Source organism: Notolepis coatsorum (genome assembly GCF_963971535.1).
Source record: "Notolepis coatsorum genome assembly, chromosome: 3".
Classification (NCBI taxonomy): Eukaryota; Metazoa; Chordata; class Actinopteri; order Aulopiformes; family Paralepididae; genus Notolepis; species Notolepis coatsorum.
The window spans coordinates 201,308,419-201,334,057 of record NC_140167.1 but is presented as its reverse complement, the minus strand read 5'-3'; the positions used below and the strand labels follow the sequence as shown (position 1 = coordinate 201,334,057).

Below are 25,639 nucleotides of genomic sequence, written 5' to 3'. Positions count from 1 at the left end.
ACCACTGCGAGCTATACTCCCTAGTAAACTGGCCCTCCCTGGAGATTAGACGCAACATCCACTGGCTGGCCTTTGTATATAAAACACTTCCAGGCCGTAATCCCCTTTACCTTACTCGCCTAGTCCACCCTCGTCCACTCTCAAATTACCACACCTGGTCAGCCACACATATCCTGGTAAACGCCCCCCATGCCAACTCCTCACAAGGCCGTTCCTCCTTTCAGTACGCAGCAGCTGATAGCTGGAACACACTACAAAAAACCTTAAATATGGAAACGTTTATTTCAATCTGATTGTTTAAGGAAACTTTAACAAACTCCCTAGAGCACTCATGTAGATGTTTCTCCATGTGCTAACACCATGCTGCCACTATTGTTCTGTTGTCCGCCAGTTGTTGTTCAGTTCAGTTGTTGCTCTGTATGTATGTCCTGCCTTTTTAATAATGTTCCTTTGTGTTTTATTTTTATTTATTTGATTTTATCCCCCATCCCCTTTCCCCTAGGGGGCTTTTTACCCCCAAATAGGCCGTTGTTGAAAATAAGAACTTGTTCTTAATTAACCTGCCTATTCAAATAAAGGTTTGATGATGATGATGATGAATCTTTCGAAATGTTCAGTTGCTATCGCTATCAGCTCTATCTTTAATTTTTCAAAATGTTCAGTTGCTATTGCATGCACTCATCTGTGTTTCACTACACACATGAGTGCATGCCTACCAACTGTCCGTCTGCAACACTACTATCACCGACATCTAAGAAGGGAGATCCCCCCTTGAATGGCCCTTCTAAGGTTTCTCTCCTCCACACTGCCTGTGGTGCATTTTTTCCTATTGTTAGGTTTTAGTGAGTTTTCCCTTACCTTCACGTGGGGTATGTCTGTGGGTGCTTGCATTCATTCATTTATTTTGCATTTATTTTAAATTTGTTGGACCTTATGGTGTTCTTGTTTTGTTCTTGACTTATTGTGATGTTTCTTCTTGACTTGTTTAAAGAAGACGTGTCCGGCCCATGGGGACATTAATGTGTGTTGTCGGGCCTTACAAATACATTTGATTTATGATTTGATTTTGCCCTACGTAGGTAATTTTAAGGATTGTCAAATGAACGCTTCTCTGATCCTGATGGCAACACGGTACTCACCAGGTACGCCGCTATTCCAGCTCCGATGAGGAAGCCCACGTAGACGTCGATGGGATGGCTGCGGTACTGAGTGATCTGGGTCAGACCGGTCAGCGCCGCCGCTATGGCAAAGGCAAACACCAGCACCGGCTTCAGTAACTTGGTGCTGTCTGAGATGGTAGAGTTGAAGTACATCTGGAGAGGGAAATTAAGCACAGTCTATCAGTTCTAACCTCACGTTTATACTTGGCCCTAATCGTGGCCTAAACATAAAACTAAATTATTTCAGTCTAAAACAAGTGTCACCCTCACATCACACCCATATCTCAAAGCTACAAAATTTGCCCAAAATACAAAAATACAGGACGTGGTAAATGCAGCTCAGTGAAATTATGAAATATGGTTTTCCCAGGAAGTGTTAATCACTCACTAAAAGGTCTTGGTCTTTTTTCCAGAGCTCTATTTGACACTTAATGGAACCCTGTGACATCACACATTCCACCTCTTCCACACAATACATGTCACACCCGCTTTACAACACCGTTTATAGTTATGGGATATGTATGACATCAGCATTTATTTCTTGGGGGGGGGGGGTGGAGTGTTTCTTTAACAACCATGTCTGAAGAAAAGGATATGAATTCTATATTGTGTATCTGCCAAAACAGGGGCAGCGTGTTTTTAACTTTTTACCTCTTGCTACACTACTTGGGTTACAATTCCAAATAGTTTCGAGCAGCTGGAATGCAATTCTGTCATTTGTAAACGGCATTGTTTGTTGCAAGTCAATCAACCTGTAGTGTGTGAAACCAGAATCAGAATCACACTCATACGTAGAAAGTTCCACCGGTGCTACCTATACTTTTATTATTTCCCCTTAATATATTGAATAAATAATATTATATAATTGTTCCCCAATATCTTTTAGCCTCTTTCACAACCACACTACAGAAGGTTAACCCTTTCACTACCACACTACAAAGGGCTAACGCTTTCACTACCACACTACAGATGGTTAACCCTTTCACTACCACACTACAGAAGGTTAACCTTTCACTACCACACTACAGAAGGTTAACCCTTTCACTACCACACTGCAAAGGGTTAACACTTTCACTACCACACTACAGAAGGTTAAACCTTTCACTACCACACTACAGAAGGTTAACCCTTTCACTACCACACTACAGAAGGTTAACCTTTCACTACCACACTACAGAAGGTTAAACCTTTCACTACCACACTACAGAAGGTTAACCCTTTCACTACCACACTGCAAAGGGTTAACACTTTCACTACCACACTACAGAAGGTTAACCTTTCACTACCACACTACAGAAGGTTAAACATTTCACTACCACACAACAGAAGGTTAAACCTTTCACTACCACACTACAGAAGGTTAACCTTTCACTACCACACAACAGAAGGTTAACCCTTTCACTACCACACTACAGAAGGTTAAACCTTTCACTACCACACTACAGAAGGTTAAACCTTTCACTACCACACTACAGAAGGTTAAACCTTTCACTACCACACTACAGAAGGTTAAACCTTTCACTACCACACTACAGAAGGTTAACCCTTTCACTACCACACTGCAAAGGGTTAACACTTTCACTACCACACTACAGAAGCCGTCTGTACAACCTGGGCAGAGAGTCAGGAAACATGGAAGAGTACAAGACAACAGTCTACACTCTGCGCAAGGCTGTTAAACTTGCGAAAAAGACGTATGCTGACAAGATGGAGGCACAAATGGCACAGAATGACACAAGAGGCCTATGGCGGGGACTGAGGACGATAACTGACTACAAAGTCAGCGCCCCCTCAATGGGGAGCGACGACGCCTCCCTCGCGGACCAGCTCAACACCTTCTACGCGCGGTTTGGTGCAAACAGCGGCGCCGCTAGCTCAACGGCTAGTGACGTCACTGGCGCGCCGGCTGTTGTGGAGGGGGGGGGGGGCATCCGTGGGGGGGGCGGGGATGCTCTCTCATTGACGGTACACAGTGTGAGAAGAGCATTTATGCAGGTGAACACCAGAAAGGCTGCTGGCCTAGATGGAATAACAGGACGTATACTTAAGTCCTGTGCTAACCAGCTAGCCCCTGTGTTCACCACCATATTTAATCGATCCCTGGAGGAGTCAGTGGTCCCTGCCTGCTTCAAGATGTCTACCATTATCCCGGTACCAAAGAAACCCTCCCCAACAGGTCTCAACGACTACAGACCGGTGGCACTCACCTCTGTGGCCATGAAATGTTTCGAGAGGCTGGTCAAGGATCACATTTGTGCCTCCCTCCCCAGTGATATGGACCCTATGCAATTTGCATACAGGCCAAACAGGTCCACTGACGATGCGGTCTCCCAAGTACTGCACAGCACCCTCTCTCACCTAGACCGTCAGAAGGGGGGCTATGTGAGACTGTTGTTCATTGACTACAGCTCAGCGTTCAACACCATAGTCCCCACCAGACTGGTGGACAAGCTGATCGAGCTGGGTCTGAGCCCCGCTCTGAGCGCCTGGATACTGGACTTTCAGAGTGAAAGGCCCCAGGCGGTCAGGGTGGGGGGTCAGACCTCCAACACCATCACCCTGAGCATCGGGTCCCCCCAGGGCTGTGTTCTGAGCCCCCTGCTGTACTCACTATACACACACGACTGTGTGGCCAAGTTCAGCTCCAACTCCATAGTGAAGTTTGCGGACGACACAGTGGTGGTGGGGCTGATCTCGGACAACGATGAGAAGGCCTACCGGGAGGAGGTTGAGGTACTGGAACGCTGGTGCCAGGACAACAGCCTGCTCCTGAACATTGGTAAAACCAAGGAGCTGATCGTGGATTATAGGAGAGGACAGCAGGAGACACACACATCACTGAGGATAAACGGGGCTACCGTGGACAGGGTGAGCAGCTTTAAGTACCTGGGGGTCCACATCGCAGAGGATCTGACATGGTCAACACACATAGACACAGTAGTAAAAAAGGCGAAGCAGCGCCTCTACCACCTGAGACAGTTAAGGAAGTTCAGAGTATCTGGGAAGATACTCCAGTCATTCTACTCCGGAGCTGTAGAGAGCATCTTGACTGGAAACATCACTGCCTGGTATGGAAACAGCACGGCACAGGACAAGAAGGCCCTACAGAGAGTGGTGCGCTCAGCCGAGCGTACCACGGGTATTGCACTACCACCCCTGCAGGTTCTATACAACAAGAGGTGCAAATCCAGAGCCTGCAGAATAATGAAAGACCCTCACCACCCCAACAACAGCCTGTTCATGCTGCTGAAGTCAGGCAGACGCCTGCAAACACCAGCTACTAGGACAGAGAGACTTCGGCTCAGCTTCTTCCCCCAGGCCATCAGAGCCTTGAACACTGAACTCTCCACACACAAGCACACATGAGCACACACACGACACACACACACGACACACACACTTTAACATGAGCACACACACACTCATGCTGCACACGCCCACACTTATGGCCACTAAGGAAAGGTCACTTTAAGAATAGTATAGTATAACCTGAGATTGTATAAAATAGCATGTACAGAAAGACCCAGTGCCTCATCCGTAGCTAACAGTGTATTGCACTACCACAGGACCTAGCATGTCCTACCATGCTCTGTAAATAACTTATGTACATTATACCGATATGCCCTACTCTGTTTACTTGTTTTATTGCACAATGTTGTTCTATTGGATTCTATTATATGTTATTACTACTGTATTATGCACATCGTTGCGGGCAAGACCACCCGCATTTCATTGTATACTTGTATGCCGTGACAAATAAAACTCTTGACTCTTGACTTGAACAGTCTGTTGTGTGGTAGTGAAAGGTCAGCCTTCTATAGTGTGGTAGTGAAAGGGTTAAGCACTGAAAACAAGTTTAATAATTTCATTTCCCAGCGTCTGGAAACGACAATGAACGCAGCGCAGCCATAAAGGTACGGTTTCCTCACACAGAAAAGATAGTCCGTTTACTTTTCCGATAACCACATCACTGCATAACTCAGAAATATTCAGACAAGCTTAATCCTTGTGGTCATCTGTGGTACATGACATCCGATTCAAAACGATAGCTGCATCTTCTTCCAAACATCTGTGACTTGTAGTACAGTAGACATACTCTACTCTGCCCTGCCCACCCCCACCCCCACCGCCCAACCATTCCCTTGTACCCAGAGCTGTACTCACAGATATGTAAACGGCAGCAAAGGCAGAAAGAGTTGCATGCTGGGAGGGAAATGTCTTCCTAGCGAGGGAGAAAATAGAGATGCATTAGCGGTTGAGACCAAACACTGGATGAGATCAATAAATACGACATATGTCATGGATCCTTGATCACCGTGTTCAGGAGCGACGTGAGGAAGGTTTCCCGTTAGTCTTATGGAGGAGAGGAGAAAATAGACCCATATTGCACGCTGACGCAACTCAGTGGAGCATCTACTGTAGGTTCACTTGCACATAGTCCTTTACTATATCTGTATCTGTACATATTCTACTCTTACTAGTTACGCTGCTGGCCAGTAGTAGTCATACTGTCTTTATTTATTATACTACAACTCTGTACATACATCTGATTAGCACTACACTCAGTAGTACTAATTTGTATATTTTGTACCCAGTTGAATCATCTGTACATTGCTGTTGCACTTTACTGCTACATTTGCATACATTTTAATCTAATCTAATTTATCTAATAAATAATATCATAGAAAAGACAATATATGCCATATTAATACAGTATATTAGACTATACAGTAGCTATATCCGCGGCGATCGGTTTCGTTCTTATTTATTTAGTTTGCAGTGTGTGTGTGTGTAATGCTCACAATGCCTCATTGAATCAGGACTAAATGCAAAACATAATTGTTAATGATAATGAAATATTGTCGTATTAATTATCATTATAATTATTTAATTCCACGGATGTCTGTAATATCGGCAATCCCCAATGACTTGTCCTAGAGAAAGATGTTGAAACCACAGGGGCACACAGGTCTGTCCGATTTACTATACTACCCTTTCGAGTACATAAAATCCTACGTAAATCCTACAAAGAATTTACAATATGAAGCCGTTCGAGAATGCCGAATAAGTATGTAAATTTAGTTACGTAAATAACTACGTAAATCGGAATTCCTTGGTAAGTTTTACGTATATACGTTCGAGAATGAGGACCAATGTTCATAAAACAGTGTTGAAACTTTGGTGTGTTGAGTGCATAGTAGTAAAGACATATTAGCATAGTATGTAGTATTATAGGCAAGGAAGATTATTTAGTAGCAAAGTGCATGATAGTAAAAGACAGTATGAAGGTTAGTGGTTTTTCTTTTTTAACTATTGATTGAAGAAGTGTGTTTATAGTCGACGGCCATCGAAGCTTTTCGAAGCCCAAAAGAAAAATCAAGTCTGCTGTAAAGTATGGTCTGTAAGAGCAGTTCACAGTAAATATGGTGTTCATGTTAGTTGGGGACGTGGTCTTCTTTTCCATTATTTTAGTTTTCCTCTTCTTTTTTTGTCTTTCTATCATTTTCTCCCATCCCAATTTAGTCGTTATGCCAATTCCCTTCCTGGTCGTTGCACGCATTTCCCTACTGTCGGTCTGGGGAGGGTGTCTCCTCCGATACATGTGGAGTCGCCAGCCGCTTCTTTTCACCCGACAGCGAGGAGTTTCACTGGGAAAACGTAACGCGTGCAGAGGCTCACGCTATTTGAACAGACCGGCCAGTAGGAGTCGCTGTTTGCAACGACCAGGACTCGTACCCCCACCGGCTTCCCACCCACGAACACTGACAATTGTGTTGGTAGGGACGACTGACCAAGCCGGGGGTACCGCTTGGTCAGCTGGATTCGAACCCAGAGTCTCTGCGGTGGTAGGCGTGTGCTTAGACCTCTACGCTATACCCAGCCGCCTGATGTGGTGGTCCTCTACCTGGCCGCCAGCATGGCGTGTTGGTCGTGCCCGGAGCAGATGTCCCTGGTGATGTAGGGGTTCTTGTCGCAGGCCACGCCCGGCGTGGTGTAGTTGGGCTTGCACACGGTCAGGAAGAACGGGGTGTGATAGCCCGTGGCCAGCTGTATCACGTCCGTCACCAGGGCCGTGGCACACAACCCAAACACATGGACACCTGGAGGGAGACAGGGAGAGGTGTGCAGAGGAGGTGGAAGGAGACCGATGAATCAAAACATTAACTCATCCGTTCTACATTCACTGCACGCAACGCCCTCATGCACACACTTTAACCTCTTCCGCCCGCGCGGTCCACCGGCAGATGACATCATCACGTCATAAATCAATCTCTCTCCAGACTGTCTGACAAAATTATCGTTTTATTTTTCAAACGTATTCAAGAATAAACATCATAACCATGTCACAACAGCAGTTATAATGTATATTTTCATCGATACGTTTGTTTACCAATAGGTTAAAGTGTTATTAGTGAGGTTTTAGTTTTTTTTTTTTATGTGGTGTTCCGCCATTTTGAATTACCGGAAGTCGCTGAATTGTAGTCATTTTAAGGCAATTTTGAAGAGGACATCCAGAGCTTTCAATGAGCGTTGGAATAAAATAAAAAATACACTTCCCAAAGGCCTCTAGGTCCCGGCAAGCAAATGACTTGTTATGAATATTTTTTTATTCTCTTATTACTCTGGATAATATACCACAAAACTGAACATTATTGGCATATATTGGAGCGCAGTTAGTTTGTCTCCCCTATTTTGAGCATTTAGCAACAATCCGATTTGAAATCAGTTACAAAATGGTGGACCTCTTGCAACATTAAAAAACCTACTGTATATACAGTAGATTTCATTCTCTGTTCCTTATGCACGCCTGGTGATACTAAATCCAAATTGAACTCAGACATTTGAAAGATAAGATTTGGCACAATCGATAAATGTGCGAATAAGGTCATTTTTTTTTTTTTTTTAGATTTATTTGTTGGCATTTTATCGCTTTATTGCTACTGGGCAGTCCAGTAGAGAGAGACAGAGGAGGAATGGGAGACAGAGTGGGGGGAAGACATTCGGCAAATAACGACGGGTTCGGGAGTCGAACCCGGGTCGGCCGTGTTGCGGCTGAGCGCGCTATGTGGTTCGCCATTGGGGCGCCCCAATAAGGTAATTTATAAGCCTGCTATTCTATATTCTATAATAATTAGGGCTGTCAGTTTATCGCGTTAATTAGATTAATTAATTACACAGCAAATTATCGCGTTATGAAAATTAACTCAAAATTAATTTAAAAAACTATTTTTTTTTTATCTCATTCATTCCATAAGAACGTAGAATACACATTTACAGACTTTTTTTATATGGTCCATTTGCATGTTCTTGGTATCTGATTATAGGGACATCTATGGATCTCAGCCTCAGGGAATGTATTCCCATGTCAGAAATACTGTGTCTGTTACTAGGCTTGAGTAAATTGTAATGAACCAAATGAGTATATCAATAAAAAAAAATTATCTTTGACTATGAATAACACCATGCTCAAATTGACCAGACCTGAAAAATCTAAGCAAATTAATAGATGGAAGATGATTAAACAGAAGGTTTTGTAGATACAGTACTGAATTGTGCCATCCGGACACATGCAATTTGAAATATGATTATAGAATATAGAATATCAGGCATAAAATGGTTATGCGATAAAAATGCGATTAATTAGATTAATTAATTACAAATCCTGTAATTAATTAGATTAATTTGTTTAATCGCCTGACAGCACTAATAATAATATTTCAAATTGTATTGGTCCGGATGGGAGAATTCAGTACTGTATCTACAAAACCTTCTGTTTAATCATTTATCATTTATTAATTTCCTTAGATTCTTTGTGATCTCAAGAAGGTACTGAACGAGCTCAGTGGCAGTTTTTCATGTCTGGTCATTTTTAGCATGGTGTTATTCACTGTCAAATATGCAATGAAAAATCATAATTCATATTCTCCTTTGTTTCATCATAATTTAAGCAAGCCTAGTAATAGACACAATACTGGGAATACATTCACTGAGGTCCATAGATGTCCCTAGATACCAAGAATATGCAAATGGTCCTTGTAGAAGTGGAGCAGTCTTTACATAGGTATGTATTTTAGGCGGATTTTCAGAAAATAGGGCTCCGGGCTTAAAGGAAAACTTCAACATTTTGGGAAATTATCTCATTTGTCATCTACCCTGGAGTTAGACAAGAAGATGCATACCTTTTTCTTCTCTGTGCATGCAGTAGGAGTAGGAAGACGTTGGGAACTAGGCTAATGGAGGAACCTACTTCCAGTGACTGATGCTAAGCTAGGCTAGCGGTGCGCGTCTTCCTACTCCTACTGCATGCACAGAGAAGAAAAAAGGTGTGTATCTTCTTGTCTAACTCCAGGGTAGATGGCAAATAAGCTAATTTCCCAAAATGTTGGAGTTTTCCTTTAAGAGGTTAAACATTCACCTTGAACATTCACTACGCTTTTTAAACATTACACCATATTTATATCTATTTATTCCTACAAATTTGCACTACCTATTCTACCTCGTTCTTTTCTTATTTTGTACATTTTAGTTTTGTATATTGTATATTTTGTATAGTGTTTACTCTTTTAATTTTTGCTGTATGAAGCACAATCTCAGGAGGCTCATACAGAACCAAGCATTTCACTATAATGTACATGTACCCTATATGTGACAAATAAAACAGAACTTGGAACTTGAAATTAGGTTTGGGTACCATTCACATTTGAACCGATACCGGTACCCGACCGTACCTTTTTTCGGTACTTTAGTGTTTAAAAATGTAATCTACCTACCTCAGTTGTAAAAAAAATTATTATAATAATCCAAACTTCCAATTATTTATTATCATTATTATTTATTTAGAACAATTTGTTAATATATATATATATATTGCAGCGAGCGTTGTCTGCACCTATAGCTTTGTAAAGTGTAACCACACTTGCGATCGTTTTCGGCTCGCCATTTCCCCGACTGCTTTGTTGTTGTTGAATCAAGTCAAATCCTAGGTAAGAGAGTATTGTGCGCGTGAACGTTGACATGAACGTGCGGCACACTTCATAGGTTTAGTTTCGCAGTCAATTAAATGTTGACGTCATCGGACTTAATCTCTTTTTTTTAAATGTCACGTGAATCTGTACTCGGTAGTACCGATGTGATTCGTCGATACCCTTAAAAGTACCGGATTCGGTACCCATCCCTCCTTGAAATATCACTGACAACTTCACAGTAGGCTAAAAACTGCAGGTTCACAGTATAAATAATAATAAGAGAACATTTTCGGAGTCAAAGGCTTTGACACGAGAGTGGAACCGTACCAACGAAGCGCACGGTTCGTCGTAGGAAGGAGTTAAAGTTGCACCCGCCAGCGTTGATGCTCCCCTCCACCCCCGGACGGATCTTGAGACGGGACTGCATACAGTAGACCAGCCCCTCACCCATCATGACCTGATGGCACAACATCATTGGGGGGAAAAAGGCAATTACTGGAACAAGTGTGTGTGTGTGTGTGTGTGTGTGTGTGTGTGTGTGTGTGTGTGTGTGTGTGTGTGTGTGTGTGTGTGTGTGTGTGTGTGTGTGTGTGTGTGTGTGTGTACTGTAAGTGAGTGAGTGAGTGTTCATCTGTGTATGCATGCATGCATATGCCCGTCATGCACATTATTAAAAACAAGGCTGTACACATTATGCATAATGCATGTTATTAAAGTACACGGTTGTGAGTGTGTGTGCATGTGCATGTGTGCCTGTGAGCTCATCAAGGAAACTATAAGAGAAGGAAGGGTCATCACGTCAGAACACCAGCGTTCTATGCTCCGCTTGGTGCCAGACTTTGACGTCAGTTCTATTGAAGCCTGTATTCAAATAAAAATAATATACCAGCTATCTGAGGAAATATACATCAACCAATATATCAAACATTGCGTTTGATTCTGACATCCGAGGTAATAACCTCTTTAATAAACGAGTAGACGGCTGATCCCATTCAACTCGACGTCAGGTGAACTGAGCGTCCCCACACTTGGCACCGATGTGCGTTCACACACACTACAGACGCGCTCCTACAGCAGACGCGCTCCACTCCAGACCCCGCGCAGACGCGCTCCTACAGCAGACGCGCTCCTACAGCAGATGCGCTCCTACAGCGGACGCGCTCCTACAGCAGACGCGCTCAACTCCAGACCCCGCGCAGACGCGCTCCTACAGCAGACGCGCTCCTACAGCAGACGCGCTCCACTCCAGACCCCGCGCAGACGCGCTCCTACAGCAGACGCGCTCCTACAGCGGACGCGCTCCTACAGCAGACGCGCTCCACTCCAGACCCCGCGCAGACGCGCTCCTACAGCAGACGCGCTCCACTCCAGACGCGCATCGCTCTCTAATTCTCTACGGGAGGATGCGTCTCTCCGAGCCGGCGCGCTCTCCGAACCGGCGCGTTCTCCAAGCCGACGCGCACCACTTCAGACGTTTAGCCGGCGCGCTACTACTCCAGACGCGCATCGCTCTCTAATTCTCTACGGGAGGATGCGTCTCTCCGAGCCGGCGCGCTCTCCGAACCGGCGCGTTCTCCAAGCCGATGCGCACCACTTCAGACGTTTAGCCGGCGCGCTACTACTCCAGACGCGCATCGCTCTCTAATTCTCTACGGGAGGATGCGTCTCTCCGAGCCGGCGCGCTCTCCGAACCGGCGCGTTCTCCAAGCCGACGCGCACCACTTCAGACGTTTAGCCGGCGCGCTACTACTCCAGACTCGCATCGCTCTCTAATTCTCTAAGGGAGGATGCGTCTCTCCGAGCCGGCGCGCTCTCCGAACCGGCGCGTTCTCCAAGCCGACGCGCACCACTCCAGACTTCTAGCCGGCGCGCTACTTCTCCAGACGCGCATCGCCCTCTAATTCTCTACGGGAGGATGCGTCTCTCCGAGCCGGCGCGCTCTTCAAGCCGACGCGCACCACTCCAGACGTCTAGCCTGTGCGCTCCTACTCCATCCCTGTAAGCAGCTCTGGCCCTCGCCCTGTCCAAGGCCTTAACCCTGTTTTCTCTGTCCCTGTCTCCAGCCCGCCTCCCCGGGCCTCTGTCCCTGTTCCCCTCTCCAGTGCCCCTGTTCCTGCCCTGTCCTTTGCCCTGGCCCTGTTCCTTTAGCCTTAGCCCCTTTGCCTGCTCGCCTCTTAAAGGCACAGTGCCCATTTTCCCTAATTCTTGTTTCCAGTATTTTGTGTTCTCCCTTAGCCTTCCCCTTAGCCTTCTCGCCTCTTAAAGGCACATTGCCCTTTTTCCTTGTTCTAGTATTTTTGTGTTCTCCCTTAAAGGGACAGTGCCGCTTTTTTTTTTTTTTTTTTTGTCTTTTTCCCCCTCCATTTTCCTCCGATTTTCTCCCATCCCAATGTTAGTCGTATGCCAATTCCCAGTCCCTTCCTGGTCGCTGCGCACTTACCCCCCACAGTCAGATCATCTGGGAGAGTGGAGGCTACCACGTGCTTCCTCCGACACACGTCCAGCCAATCACCGCTTCTTTTCACCTGGCAGCGCGGATTCTCATTGAGAGGGTGTAGCGTGTGGGAGGACCACACTATCCCCCTCAAGTCCAATCCGCGCTTAGCAGGCGCCCCGACCGAACTGTAGGAGTCGCTGTTTACAACGACCCGGACCCACCCCGCCAGCTTCTCCCACCCTCTAATACAGCCAATTGTATTAGTGCAGACGGCCAGCCAAGCTGGTGACAACCCCGGAGCTGTGAGCTGGATTCGAACACAGTGCCGCTTTTCTGTTGTATTCAATAAATGCCCAGTTCTTGGCTTACTCTCATACCTGTCTTGTGTTGTGCGATTGGGGTCGGTTACAAACCATAACAGTACGACCCGACCAGTCGACGACCCCAGCCAGCACAGGCAGTGTATGTTGAGGTTAGCCTTTGTTAGTTCCCCTGTTGACTCCCCTGTTAGCTTCCCTGTTAGCTCCCCTGTTAGCCTGTTAGCTTCCCTGTTAGCTCCCCTGTTTAGCCTGTTAGTCTCCCCTGTTAGCTTCCCTGTATGCCTCGTTAGCTCCCCTGCAGCTTGCCAGGCCTCTACTACCAGCATGGCCCCAGTCTGCTAGCTTAGCCCCGGCTGCTAGCACAGCCTCTATGTTAATGCAGCCCTTGCAGCTAGCATAGGCCCTGTAGCTAGCCATGCCCAGGCAGCTAACCCAGTCCCTCTGCATGGCCTCCACTTTTTGTGTAGTTTCCCCACTGCTAGGACTGCCCCTTCAGCTAGCAAGGTCAGTTTTCCCCACTGCTAGGACTGCCCTTTCAGCTAGCAAGGTCAGTTTTCCCCACTGCTAGGACTGCCCCTTCAGCTAGCAAGGTCAGTTTTCTCCCACTGCTAGGACTGCCCCTTCAGCTAGCAAGGTCAGTTTCCCCACTGCTAGGACTGCCCCTTCAGCTAGCAAGGTCAGTTTTCTCCCGCTGCTAGGACTGCCCTTTCAGCTAGCAAGGTCAGTTTTCCCCACTGCTAGGACTGCCCCTTCAGCTAGCAAGGTCAGTTTCCCCACTGCTAGGACTGCCCCTCCGGCAGCTAGCGCAGCCTCTATGTTAATGTAGCAGTACAGCTAGCATAGGCCCTGTAGCTAGCAGTGCCCTGGCAGCTTCCCTGTCCCTCTGCTAGCCCCACTTTTGGTGTAGCTTCCCCGCTAGCATGGCCCAATTTTTTGTTTGTTGCCTTGTTTATGTCCCCTGCCCCTCTGTCTGTATTTTTGGGTCGCCCGGTGGCTCCCGTGGAGGGGGGAGTACTGTGAGGTTCTCCTGTTCCCTGGACCTTTAATTCCCTGTCTCCTCACCTCACCAGCCCCCGCCCTCGCGTTGTCGTTGTTTATTTATTGCATTCCCTGCCTCGCTCCGTTCCTTTAAAGTACTGTGAGGTTCGCCTGTTCCCTGGACCTTTAATTCCCTGTCTCCTCACCTCTCCAGCCCCCACCCTCGCGTTCGTTTACTCTCGTCTGCTCTTCAGCAGCCCACACCCTTGGACTACCTTTCATTCTGTGTTGATTGGTCCTTGCCGAACACACACTTCTAAGTCAAGTATCAATTTCCATCACGCACCTGATGTGTGTTCTAATTAGCGCCCCAGTGGGCTTTAAATACCTCGATCTCCCCCCCAGTCCTCGTCGGGTCCTTCTCTATCTGTAAGCTCCTACGGGAGATTCCCTATCTGTATCTGTTTCTGTATTCTGTATGCTGTTTCATCTCCGGCGTGAGACGAGGTGCAAGCCTTCGCCACCTGTCACCGTTTGCCTGGAGTGGGACACAGCCTGCGCTCTCTAATTCTCTACGGGAGGTATTGCAGTGTTCCACTCCAGACCCCGCGCCAGACGCGCTCCTACAGCAGACGCGCTCCACTCCAGACCCCGCGCAGACGCGCTCCTACAGCAGACGCGCTCCTACAGCAGATGCGCTCCTACAGCGGACGCGCTCCTACAGCAGACGCGCTCAACTCCAGACCCCGCGCAGACGCGCTCCTACAGCAGACGCGCTCCTACAGCAGACGCGCTCCACTCCAGACCCCGCGCAGACGCGCTCCTACAGCAGACGCGCTCCTACAGCGGACGCACTCCTACAGCAGACGCGCTCCACTCCAGACCCCGCGCAGACGCGCTCCTACAGCAGACGCGCTCCACTCCAGACGCGCATCACTCTCTAATTCTCTACGGGAGGATGCGTCTCTCCGAGCCGGCGCGCTCTCCGAACCGGCGCGTTCTCCAAGCCGACGCGCACCACTTCAGACGTTTAGCCGGCGCGCTATTACTCCAGACGCGCATCGCTCTCTAATTCTCTACGGGAGGATGCGTCTCTCCGAGCCGGCGCGCTCTCCGAACCGGCGCGTTCTCCAAGCCGACGCGCACCACTTCAGACGTTTAGCCGGCGCGCTACTACTCCAGACGCGCATCGCTCTCTAATTCTCTGCGGGAGGATGCGTCTCTCCGAGCCGGCGCGCTCTCCGAACCGGCGCGTTCTCCAAGCCGACGCGCACCACTTCAGACGTTTAGCCGGCGCGCTACTACTCCAGACGCGCATCGCTCTCTAATTCTCTACGGGAGGATGCGTCTCTCCGAGCCGGCGCGCTCTCCGAACCGGCGCGTTCTCCAAGCCGACGCGCACCACTTCAGACGTTTAGCCGGCGCGCTACTACTCCAGACGCGCATCGCTCTCTAATTCTCTACGGGAGGATGCGTCTCTCCGAGCCGGCGCGCTCTCCGAACCGGCGCGCTCTCCAAGCCGACGCGCACCACTCCAGACTTCTAGCCGGCGCGCTACTTCTCCAGACGCGCATCGCTCTCTAATTCTCTACGGGAGGATGCGTCTCTCCGAGCCGGCGCGCTCTTCAGGCCGACGCGCACCACTCCAGACGTCTAGCCTGTGCGCTCCTACTCCATCCCTGTAAGCAGCTCTGGCCCTCGCCCTGTCCAAGGCCTTAACCCTGTTTTCTCTGTCCCTGTCTCCAGCCCGCCTCCCCAGGCCTCTGTCCCTGTTCCCCTCTCCAGTGCCCCTGTTCCTGCCCTGTCCTTTGCCCTGGCCCTGTTCCTTTAGCCTTAGCCCCTTTGCCTGCTCGCCTCTTAAAGGCACAGTGCCCATTTTCCCTAATTCTTGTTTCCAGTATTTTGTGTTCTCCCTTAGCCTTCCCCTTAGCCTGCTCGCCTCTTAAAGGCACATTGCCCTTTTTCCTTGTTCTAGTATTTTTGTGTTCTCCCTTAAAGGGACAGTGCCGCTTTTCTGTTGTATTCAATAAATGCCCAGTTCTTGGCTTACTCTCATACCTGTCTTGTGTTGTGCGATTGGGGTCGGTTACAAACCATAACAGGTGCTGTGGGTTAAACTCACTCTCATCCTCAAAACACACATAGACACGTTACAAAGCAGTGAGTTCACCTCTTGGTATAGCGGTCTGTGCTGTAGCCCGCGGCGCGGGAGACCCAGGTTCGAAACTCCCTCGGGGCATTACACATGCATCAAAGTGGGCATGGCCACCCGCATTTCACTGTATGCCTTGTATGTGACAAATAAACCTCTTGAATCTTTTTTTTTTATCTGCTTTTTCTCCCATTTTCTATTTTTCTCCCATCCCAATTTCGTATCGTCCGATTCTACCCTCCCCTGTCTCGAACGCTGTTAGGCCATGCCTCCCACAAGCCGGCTGCAATGTGGACGAAGCCTTGCATCGCGTGTCCCCTCCGGTACTCGAGGAAGCAGCAGTCGCATCTTTTCCCCTGCACAGCGCGATCTCTCAGCGTCAGGGGTCTGCGTGGGAGGGACACGCCGCCCCCGTCGCTTCCTGATTCTGCTGCGCAGGCGCACCAACCGACCTGTAGGAGTCGCTGTCCACAACGTCCCATCAGCTTCCCACCCCCTAATACTGCCAATTGTATTAGTATGAACGACCAGCCGAGAGCTGGGCTCGAACCCAGCATATCCTGCGTTGGTGGCGAGCGCCTTGCCCACTACACCACCTAGCCGCCCATAACCTCTTGAATCTTGAATCTTGAACCTACTGTGTGTGTGGTGACTTGCATCAGTAACAGTGTTTAAACCCACTCACCGAGGCCGCCGGGCCTGCGAAGGCCAGACTGAGCAGCATGAGCAGGGGGATGAGTTCGTCTCCTCCGTCCACGTAGGGCATGCTCAGCGTGCGGTCGTGGCACCGGAAGCCCACCTGGGCGGGCTGCAGCAGGTCCGTCAGCTCCAGGAAGTAGAGCGAGACCATCGAGGAAGCCACGATGGGCAGCTGGGGGGACAGGAAGGAGACAAGAGGGGAGGGAACATTCTGTTGAACTCTTGAAGCTTTAATTAAACAGCTAGATTTACTTATTAAAGGCCCCATGAAATCAAAATAGATGTTGATGTTCTTTTATCACATATGTCTTATGCACTGATTGTCACTTATACACCAGTATCTGTCCCAACAATGACAAAAAGGTTGTTTAGTAGGTATTCTTAACTCATTCTGCGCCAATCACGGAAAAAGTCGGGTTAACTCGCCAGCCGCTCAGCGCCAATCACGAGAAAAGTCGGGTTTTAATCGTTATTTCTTTTATTAGCTATATCCATTCATTTTTCATCCATCCAGCCTGATGTTATCATTGGGAATGGGTCTGAGCTCGCAAAAGGGCAAATACCGCCGCCTACGCCTTCCAGCCGGTATTGCACTCCATTAGAAATGGTGTAGTTTCTTTTCTGGGCCAATCTGAGCCGTGCGGGCGGGGTTTAAATACTCCGGCAGGACTAGTGTTTACAACGTTACATCTGCGATGCTGCCCCCCCCCCCTTCATATGCAATGCCGGACAATGTGGGACGGACTAAAGACTCTATATATCCAATCTTGCGTTGATCTGATATTTCTTTCTACCGCGATCGAAGCTGTCTCTGTGTGTGTGGCTGTTTACCGTTTTTATTTTTATTTATTTTTTTGTCCTAATTTAGTCGTTGTGCCAATTCCCCCCTTCCCTTACCTGGCTGCTCTATGCACGAGTCGGTACAAGGGCGTCCCGAAGCCGATCGCACGCTTCCTCCGATACGTGCAGCGACTGCCAGTGACGTCTTTTCACTTGGCAGCGAGGGCTTTCATTGGTGAAGTGTAACGCGTGGGAGGGCACGCTATCTCCACCAAGTCCTGCCCCCGCTGAGCAAGCGCCGAGACCTGACCTGTAGGCGTCGCTGTCCACAACGCCAGATTCCCACCCACCAGCTTCCCACCCTCTAATACTGCCAATTGTATTAGTATGAACGACCAGCCAAGCTGGTAGCAACGCCGAGAGCTGGGCTCGAACCCAGCATCTCCTGCGTTGGTGACGAGCGCAATCTCTGCTACGCCACCTGACCGCCCCCATGTTGAAATTTCTTTATTGGGAATAACCCCTTGAGATGAAACCATCTCGTTTTCAAGGGGGTCCGCAAAGACAAAATACAGTCATTTGACAATCTTATATAACAAAAACAACAAACAACAATCAACAAGTAACAAACAAAAAAGACAAAACAAAACAGAAACAAAAAACAACAGAGTAAGCAACGCCAGCCAAAAAAATAATACAAAATAAAAAAGCATACAACAGTAACATGTCAACAAAAACAACACAATGACAAGAACATGAACTGCAACAACACCAGCGATGTTGGCACGTCATCCTGCACACGGGGGCGTATACTAATATAATAATAGACTAATATCCAATGAAATGCTTTCTAGAATGACATTTACAGCACATTGTAACTGAGCTAGCACTCTTGCCTCTGTAACTAAATTGAACAAATGTTCAATGTCCGCTTGCTAGCTAACGTTACTAATGCTGCGTAACATTGCTAACGTATGTTGCTAACATTAGCTTGCTAACTAATGGGTCGACCGTACTGCACATTCAGCGCTATTGGTTAGTGTAAACGGCACTCAATACCCATGACAATTCCCTCCATAGCTTCCTGTTTTTACAGGAAATGCATAAATATTTGGAATCAAATAGCATTCTGCTAGTCGTTTCATGGGGACTTTAAGACTTAACAACAATGCTGGATAGGCACATACAGTAAAGGAAGTAAATGCTGACTTGAGGAGGTACAGTTCAGTGTAGTTAGATGTCTCTCACCTTCACTGAAACCATTAACACTTTGAGTGCCAACGACGAGAATTCTCGTTATTTCATGCCAACCGTTCAGTGCCAACGATGAGAAATCTCGTTATTTCATGCCAACCGTTCAGTGCCAACGACGAGAAATCTCGTTATTAATTAGCGATTTCCATAAATTTTTCATCAATCTAGCCTCACGTTACCACTGGGACTCTCTCTGAGCTCGAACAGGGAAATACCGCCCCCTATCATCTCCCGGATGGTAATGCACCCTTTGGATTGGACTGAATGAAAACGCATGGGGAAAAGAAAATCCAGAATCCACGTTTTACTTGTCAGGCATGTAATCCGAGCCAATTGCATTCTTTTTTTTTGTATTTTTTTTTTGTATTATTTTTTAAACAAACATATAAACAAACATGACAACACACGATAAGATATACAAGCATTAATTGTCAGGGCACATCCAATGAGATCACATTTTAGTTAGTTGTCTTATCCTATATAAGATATACCCCTAATACCTGTTATCTAAAAAACCTACACACATATGCTCCAGCTCGAACCCCCCCCTCACGGACCCCACCTTGAGAAGTACCTCCACTATCCCTCGCACCTAACCAGACACTACCATTATAAGCTAGCTTTTATTCTCTCCACCACTTCTAACCACATTGACATTTTGGATTCATTGAGACCCAGAATTCTTGCTGTAGATATTTCATGGTAAATTACATCGAGATATGTAAGAAACCAAACTTTACGGCAAATTTTTTCCGGTTGAAACCAGCGTGATGCGATCAGCTTTTTGGCTACTGTGATACCCGATAAAACCAATCTCTTTAGCTGTGGATTCACTGCAAACTCAAAAACATCATTCAATAGTAATACCGAGGGGTGTACAGGTATATTCCAAGATATGAGTTTTGATATTTGTTGGGTCACATCTTTCCAGAATGCCTTAACTGGTGAGCAGTCCCAATACATGTGCATAAATGTCCCTTCGTCCCCATTTGTACATTGGGTGCATTTGGAATCTTGTTTAAGCCCCATTCGGCACAGTCTTATAGGAGTCAAGTATGTCCTGTGAATATAGTTAAGATTGATTTGTTGATGATCCGGGTTCCTTGATGTAAGTCGGACATTTGCCCAGGCTCCTTGCCAATCAAAGTCATATTCCAGGTCTGGTATATCCCTCCTCCAGACAGAGTCTAGTTGGAGGGTTTCATACGAGGACGTTAGTAATTGATGATAAAATTCTGAAACAAAACCTCTCGATGTCTCTCTTTCGTAGAAGAATTTGTGGTATCTGTGGTGTTCAATTGGTCTATCTAATGGAACACTGTGAGACTTCAAACATAGCTCTAACTGTTTGTAAAAAAGCCATGTGGACTTGGTGAGATAACATTTTCTGCGTATTTCTTTATCACTACAAAAACCCTGTTTGTTAAAAACATCCCCTAATGAGTGTAGGCCTTGCTCTTCCCATATAGGGAATCTTATAGGTCGTTTTCCAATTAAGAGTGCATTGTTATTGAATAAGGGAGTATGATTGTGCCATTTTTGTGGGTTAGGATTATTTTTTTGTGATTCACGCCATATCCGGATCGCATGAGTAATTATGGGGCCAAATTTTCGTTCACAGTGCTTGATTGGTAGTTTAGTGTATGCTATGTCCTTCAGTCTATGTGGGGCTACTATGTTTTCTTCTAATTTTCTCCAGGATACTAATGCTTGGGAGTCAAACCATGTTGTCAATGGACTTAATGTGTACGCCTTAAAATATAGGAAAAAATCTGGAAATGCCATGCCACCATCTGCTTTATTTCTCTGTGCGGTGGATCTTTTTATACGTGGTGGTTTGTTATTCCAAATAAATTTGTATGTGGAGGAGTGTAATCTTTTCCAGTAACCCTCTGGAGGGGGTAACGGTAGCATTGAACTGAAGAAGTTGATTTTAGGTAGTACATCCATCTTAACTATTGATATCCGTGCTTGTACTGTGTTTTTAAGTTTTGTCCATCTATCAAGGTCGTCTTTGATTTTGTTTTGGATTTTTGTGTAGTTGTGCTTCACCGTTTGTCTTATGGTGGGGAATATTTCCACTCCCAAGCATCTGAAATGTTTTACCATCGGTATCTCTCCTGGGAGGGTTGTATCTTTTTTTGCAGGGGTGTTAAGTGGAAGGAAAGCCGACTTTGGCCAATTTATCTTAAATCCCGATAAATCACCAAAGTCCTCAATCAACTTGAGCAGATGAGGCAATGTGGTGTTGGGGTTTTGCATGAACAATATTACATCGTCCGCATATAAACAAATTTTTTGTTGTGTGCCCTTGATTACGATTGGTTCTATGGATTGGGATTGTCTTATATATTGTGCTAAAGGCTCTAATGATAGATTGAACAGTCCGGGACTAAGAGGACAACCCTGTCTGGCAGAGCGTGATACCGGAAATATTTTGGAGATGATTGTGCCTGTTGTAATCATGGCCGATGGGTCTTTGTATAATACTTTAATCATATCGATGAATCCTTTTCCTAACCCCATCCTTTCTAGCACTGCCCATAGATACGACCATTCCAGCCTGTCAAAGGCTTTCATAGCATCCAGGGACAGCATCGCCTTAGGTATGGTGTCCTCCTTGTCGGCATCAAGTACGTGCAGTATTCGTCTTATGTTTTCAGTGATCAGGCGGCCTCCTATGAAGCCAGTTTGGTCCGGGTGAACTAAAGACGTCATATGCTTTTGTAATCTGATGGCTAATACCTTAGAGTACAGTTTGATATCTGTTCCGAGGAGGCTTAAAGGTCTATAACTACCGCACTCGTTGGGGTCTTTGTCTTTTTTAAGGAGGACTGTTATGAGTGCAATATTGTCATTCTTATGGAAGTTCCCCTCCTTGACTGAGTATAAGATCATATTTAGTAATAAGGGGCCAATTATGTCCCAACAAGAAAGGTACATTTCTGATGGGAAACTGTCTCTTCCAGGAGCCTTACCACTTTTCATTGCGGTTATGGCCTTCTTGAGTTCCTCTAGTGTGATCGGTGTTTCTAACTGTTTAGCGTCATCCTCTGAAAGTTTAGGGAGAATAATTTGATTAAGAAATGTGTCCATTTTGTTTTGATCGAAGGTCGTTTCTGATTTATATAAGTCGGAGTAGAATACTTTGAATGTATCGTTTATTTTTACAGGATCTGTTACAAGTACTTGTTGTGCTCTAATGGTAGTTATATCTGCAAATGTTGCATTAATTCTTAATCGCATGGCTAATAGGTGGCTGGGTTTGGAACCATGGGAATACTGCTGTTGTCTTGTGCTGCGTATTTGTATTTCCGATTGTTGTCTGTATATGGCATTGATCTCTATTTTTAGTACGTTAACTTGATTTTCTAGTCGAGTTGAGTTGTTGTATTTTAGAGAATTAAATAACGTTGAGTAAAGCGTTTCCAGCTCAGCCAGTTTTGTGCATTGATTCTTGCGCATTTTGGAGGAAAAGCTATCCGTGAAATCTTTGATCATTCCCTTTACCGACATCCATATTATTCTGGGGTCTTGCACCGAGTTTGCATTCTCCCGTTGGAATACTATAAGAGCTTCTTTGAGTTGTGTAATGAATTCCTTGTTATTAAGCAGCAACGAGTTAAATCGCCATCTTGGGGCTTGGGAGGATAGTATACCAAATGTACCTTTAAGGAGTAAATAACAGTGATCTGATAGTGCGTTGGGTATCATTTCCACTTCATAATTATCAAATAGTCTCTGTGATGCAAAGACATAATCTATTCTGGATAGTGTATTATGTCTCGCAGATCGACAAGAGTACTTTCGGGTCGTGGGATTAAGTAACCGCCATAAGTCATTTACACCTGTAATCTTCGACCAATCCTTTAATGCCTTCGATGAATTCTTTTGTTCGCTGGAAAAGGCGAGGTAAGATTTGTCCATCCTTGGGTTCCAGATGGCATTAAAATCCGCTCCTATTATAAATGAGTAATCGGGAATGTCTAACATTGCATTGGTTAGTGTAGTGAAGAAATCTTCTTCGTACAAATTTGGGGCGTATACCGCTATCAACGCTATTTTCCTGTTCTTATGTTCAATCTTAGCTATAGTTATCCGACCTTCTACATCAGACCATACTCCCTTTAGTACAATATTCAACTTACGTTTAACGACTATGGCTACACCCCGAGTTCTCGTACCAATAGAAGAGTGACTGATATTATGGTATGTGTTGTCCGCTAATTTATCTATGTCTTTCCCTAGAATGTGCGTTTCGCTTAGCAGAGCAATGTCCACATGTTCTTTTTTCATCAGTGTGAGCACGCTTTTGCGTTTGAGTTGGTTATTTATTCCCCCGGTGTTCCATATCATTATATTCAAACTAGCCATAGTCTATACATGTTGCATTTACATTTTTGGTAATGCTTCTAGAGTGCGAGGCAATAATAGATATACATCCCACTAGTGAGGTCCCGTTGAGAGCCGAGCTTAAAAACATACATATATACAAATAAAAATCCCCTACCCTTCCCTCCCACCGAGAGTCGTACAGGATTGTGTTCCATGAACACAACCTTTGCGTATGACTCCCTCCCTTGCACCACCGGATATCCCAGAATGATCCAATTATCCTTAACATTCCTATGTATACCAACGTTATTTCGCTGAGCTCCGTCTTGATTTCTTTGTAGTTTCCCTTCATCTCAGCAGTTAGGTTAACGTTGTTAACCTCTACTTCTTTGTAGATGCGAGCGAAATTGTTTTCGTGGGCTTCCATTACTGTTTCCAGAGCCTCGGTGCGTTTAATCTGTGCGTCGGCGTCCGCTCTCAGCGCATCAATTTTGCCTTCAATATATTCTTTAATAGCATCTACTTTTTGAGTTATTATCTTCTCCATTTCCTCCATTCTCTTCTCCATTGTCTTCCCCATTTCCTCCATTTTCCGGATGATTGCATTCTTTGTGGTCCCTCAGAACAGCGTGGAATATGTGTTTCAAGCACCCAGCGCATATTTGGAATGGCGATCAGGAATTGGAATAATCTTTTTGGAGAACATCTGATCTGAGGTAAGGAATCTATTTTACCAGTCTTGGGGTAATCAGAGCTTTTTTCACAGATATATCAACGTGTGTGTGTGTGTGTGTGTGTGTGTGTGTGTGTGTGTGTGTGTGTGCGTGCTGATCAGGAAATAATATAATACATTTTTCAGCCCGCTTCTCTAGCGTGCATAAGTACACATACTATCGATAATCTAGCGTTTATTTGAAAACTATTAATAAATAGGCAGAAAAAAGACAACGTTTTTTGTGTATTCCAGTAAAGGGCGATTCCTGCAGAATAACTTTTTTTCTGGAAATTTCCAAAAACAAGCGTTTTTCAAAATGGTATAAAACAAAAATGTACAGATGAAAAAACAATCCGTTTCGACAATGTTGACTGCAAGCAAGTCATTGATAAGCGACGGGCGTATTAGACACATAGCCATCATTTAAGATATAGTTTATGCGTTCGCAAATGTGCTCGCCCTCTCATTGAATAGAGCGTTGGCACTCAAGCGCTAAATCGTGCGCCCCCCTGCTGGCACTCAAAGTGTTAATACTCAGGTTTTAAAACAGAATACCAACACTACTAGCATGTAATTTGTGCTCAATTGAAGTGCCATGACAAACTTTCAACAACTGACTGAGGCAGATGAATACATTTTAAAAAGCTGTCCATATCTCTATCCATAAAGGTAATAATTTAGTCAACTCTGTGGTCCAACATGTTTGATAGGTGAAATCTACAGGCGTTACCAACTCAGTCCTTTAGAGGGAAAGATTGGATGGGATTTTGGGAATAATATGCACAGCACCGACTACTGTACTGTACCTCTATGCGTACATATTCACTCCCTGATAACTCCGATATCTAATTCTCATACCAGACCGCGATGCAACCATTTTGCACATATTTTTTTGTCACAACTATAGACTATGGCAACATAGTTTATAGATTTGCTTGTCCTACTGTCTTAGCCAAGCTCGATCCACTTCACCATGCCGCTCTGAGATTTATCTCCAACTCACCTTATAGGCCGCATCACTGTACACTCTATTCACTAATTGGTTGGACTTCACTGGCTACACGCAGGTTGCAGCACTGGTGTGTCTTCATATATAAGGCTGTTCTTGGAAAACCTCTATGATACATCAGTTCCAAGCTTGAATTAATTCAAAACTCGCTCAATCTCAGATCCATCACCTGGATGCGTTTTAAAATACCGCCCGTGAAGAAAATACGCCTATTTTATTGTGGTCCTTGGGCCTGGAAGGACCTCCAGACACGTCTCAAATTGGCCTCTCCGATCTCCTTGTATTGTTTTAAACAAAAAATATCGGAAATCCTCTCCACCTGCTGCTTTGATGTTGAATACAAAATGTTGGTTGATTGCCATTGTTTTATTGTGCTTGTATTTTTTTTAACTGAATTTTACTTGAGAATATCGGTTGTATGGTAGTCTAAGTCTACTGTATGTGTATTGTGTCTTGTTATGTATGTTTTGTCATAATCTGTGCTCGCCTTCTTGGCCAGATCACCCTCAAAAAAGAGACTCAATGGGTTTTTATTTTCTGGTTAAATAAAGGTTTGATTTGATGATTCAACTTAGTTTGGCAGTTATTGACATCTAATGGGTTTGACTATGTCCTCCAATGATGCCAATCCCTGTTGCTACTTTTTCATCTACATCATTCCACTGAGCTGTAATTAACAACACAACGATTCAGTGTCCTCCGATGACATCACTGGAGGATATAGTCAAACTCATTCAATGTTAATAACTAGCCAAACTAAGTGAATGTGTTCAAAATGGTGCCGCTGCTTGCATCCCGGTCTGGTACAGGAACTGTTCTACCCACAGCTGCTAA

The 25,639-nt window shown here is 45.6% G+C and overlaps 1 protein-coding gene across 1 annotated transcript in view; it reads right to left on the bottom strand.

The window, feature by feature from the left end:
• The window catches only part of plppr3b (phospholipid phosphatase related 3b), a gene marked incomplete at both ends in the record, with an annotated part of 55,573 nt that overhangs the window by 20,525 nt on the left and 9,409 nt on the right, over window positions 1-25,639 (bottom strand). The window contains 5 exons of the mRNA XM_084311506.1: window positions 1,140-1,313; window positions 5,325-5,382; window positions 7,066-7,261; window positions 10,454-10,583; window positions 16,699-16,884. Coding sequence (XP_084167632.1) covers window positions 1,140-1,313; window positions 5,325-5,382; window positions 7,066-7,261; window positions 10,454-10,583; window positions 16,699-16,884 — 744 coding nt within the window. The remainder of the gene's footprint in view (window positions 1-1,139; window positions 1,314-5,324; window positions 5,383-7,065; window positions 7,262-10,453; window positions 10,584-16,698; window positions 16,885-25,639) is intronic.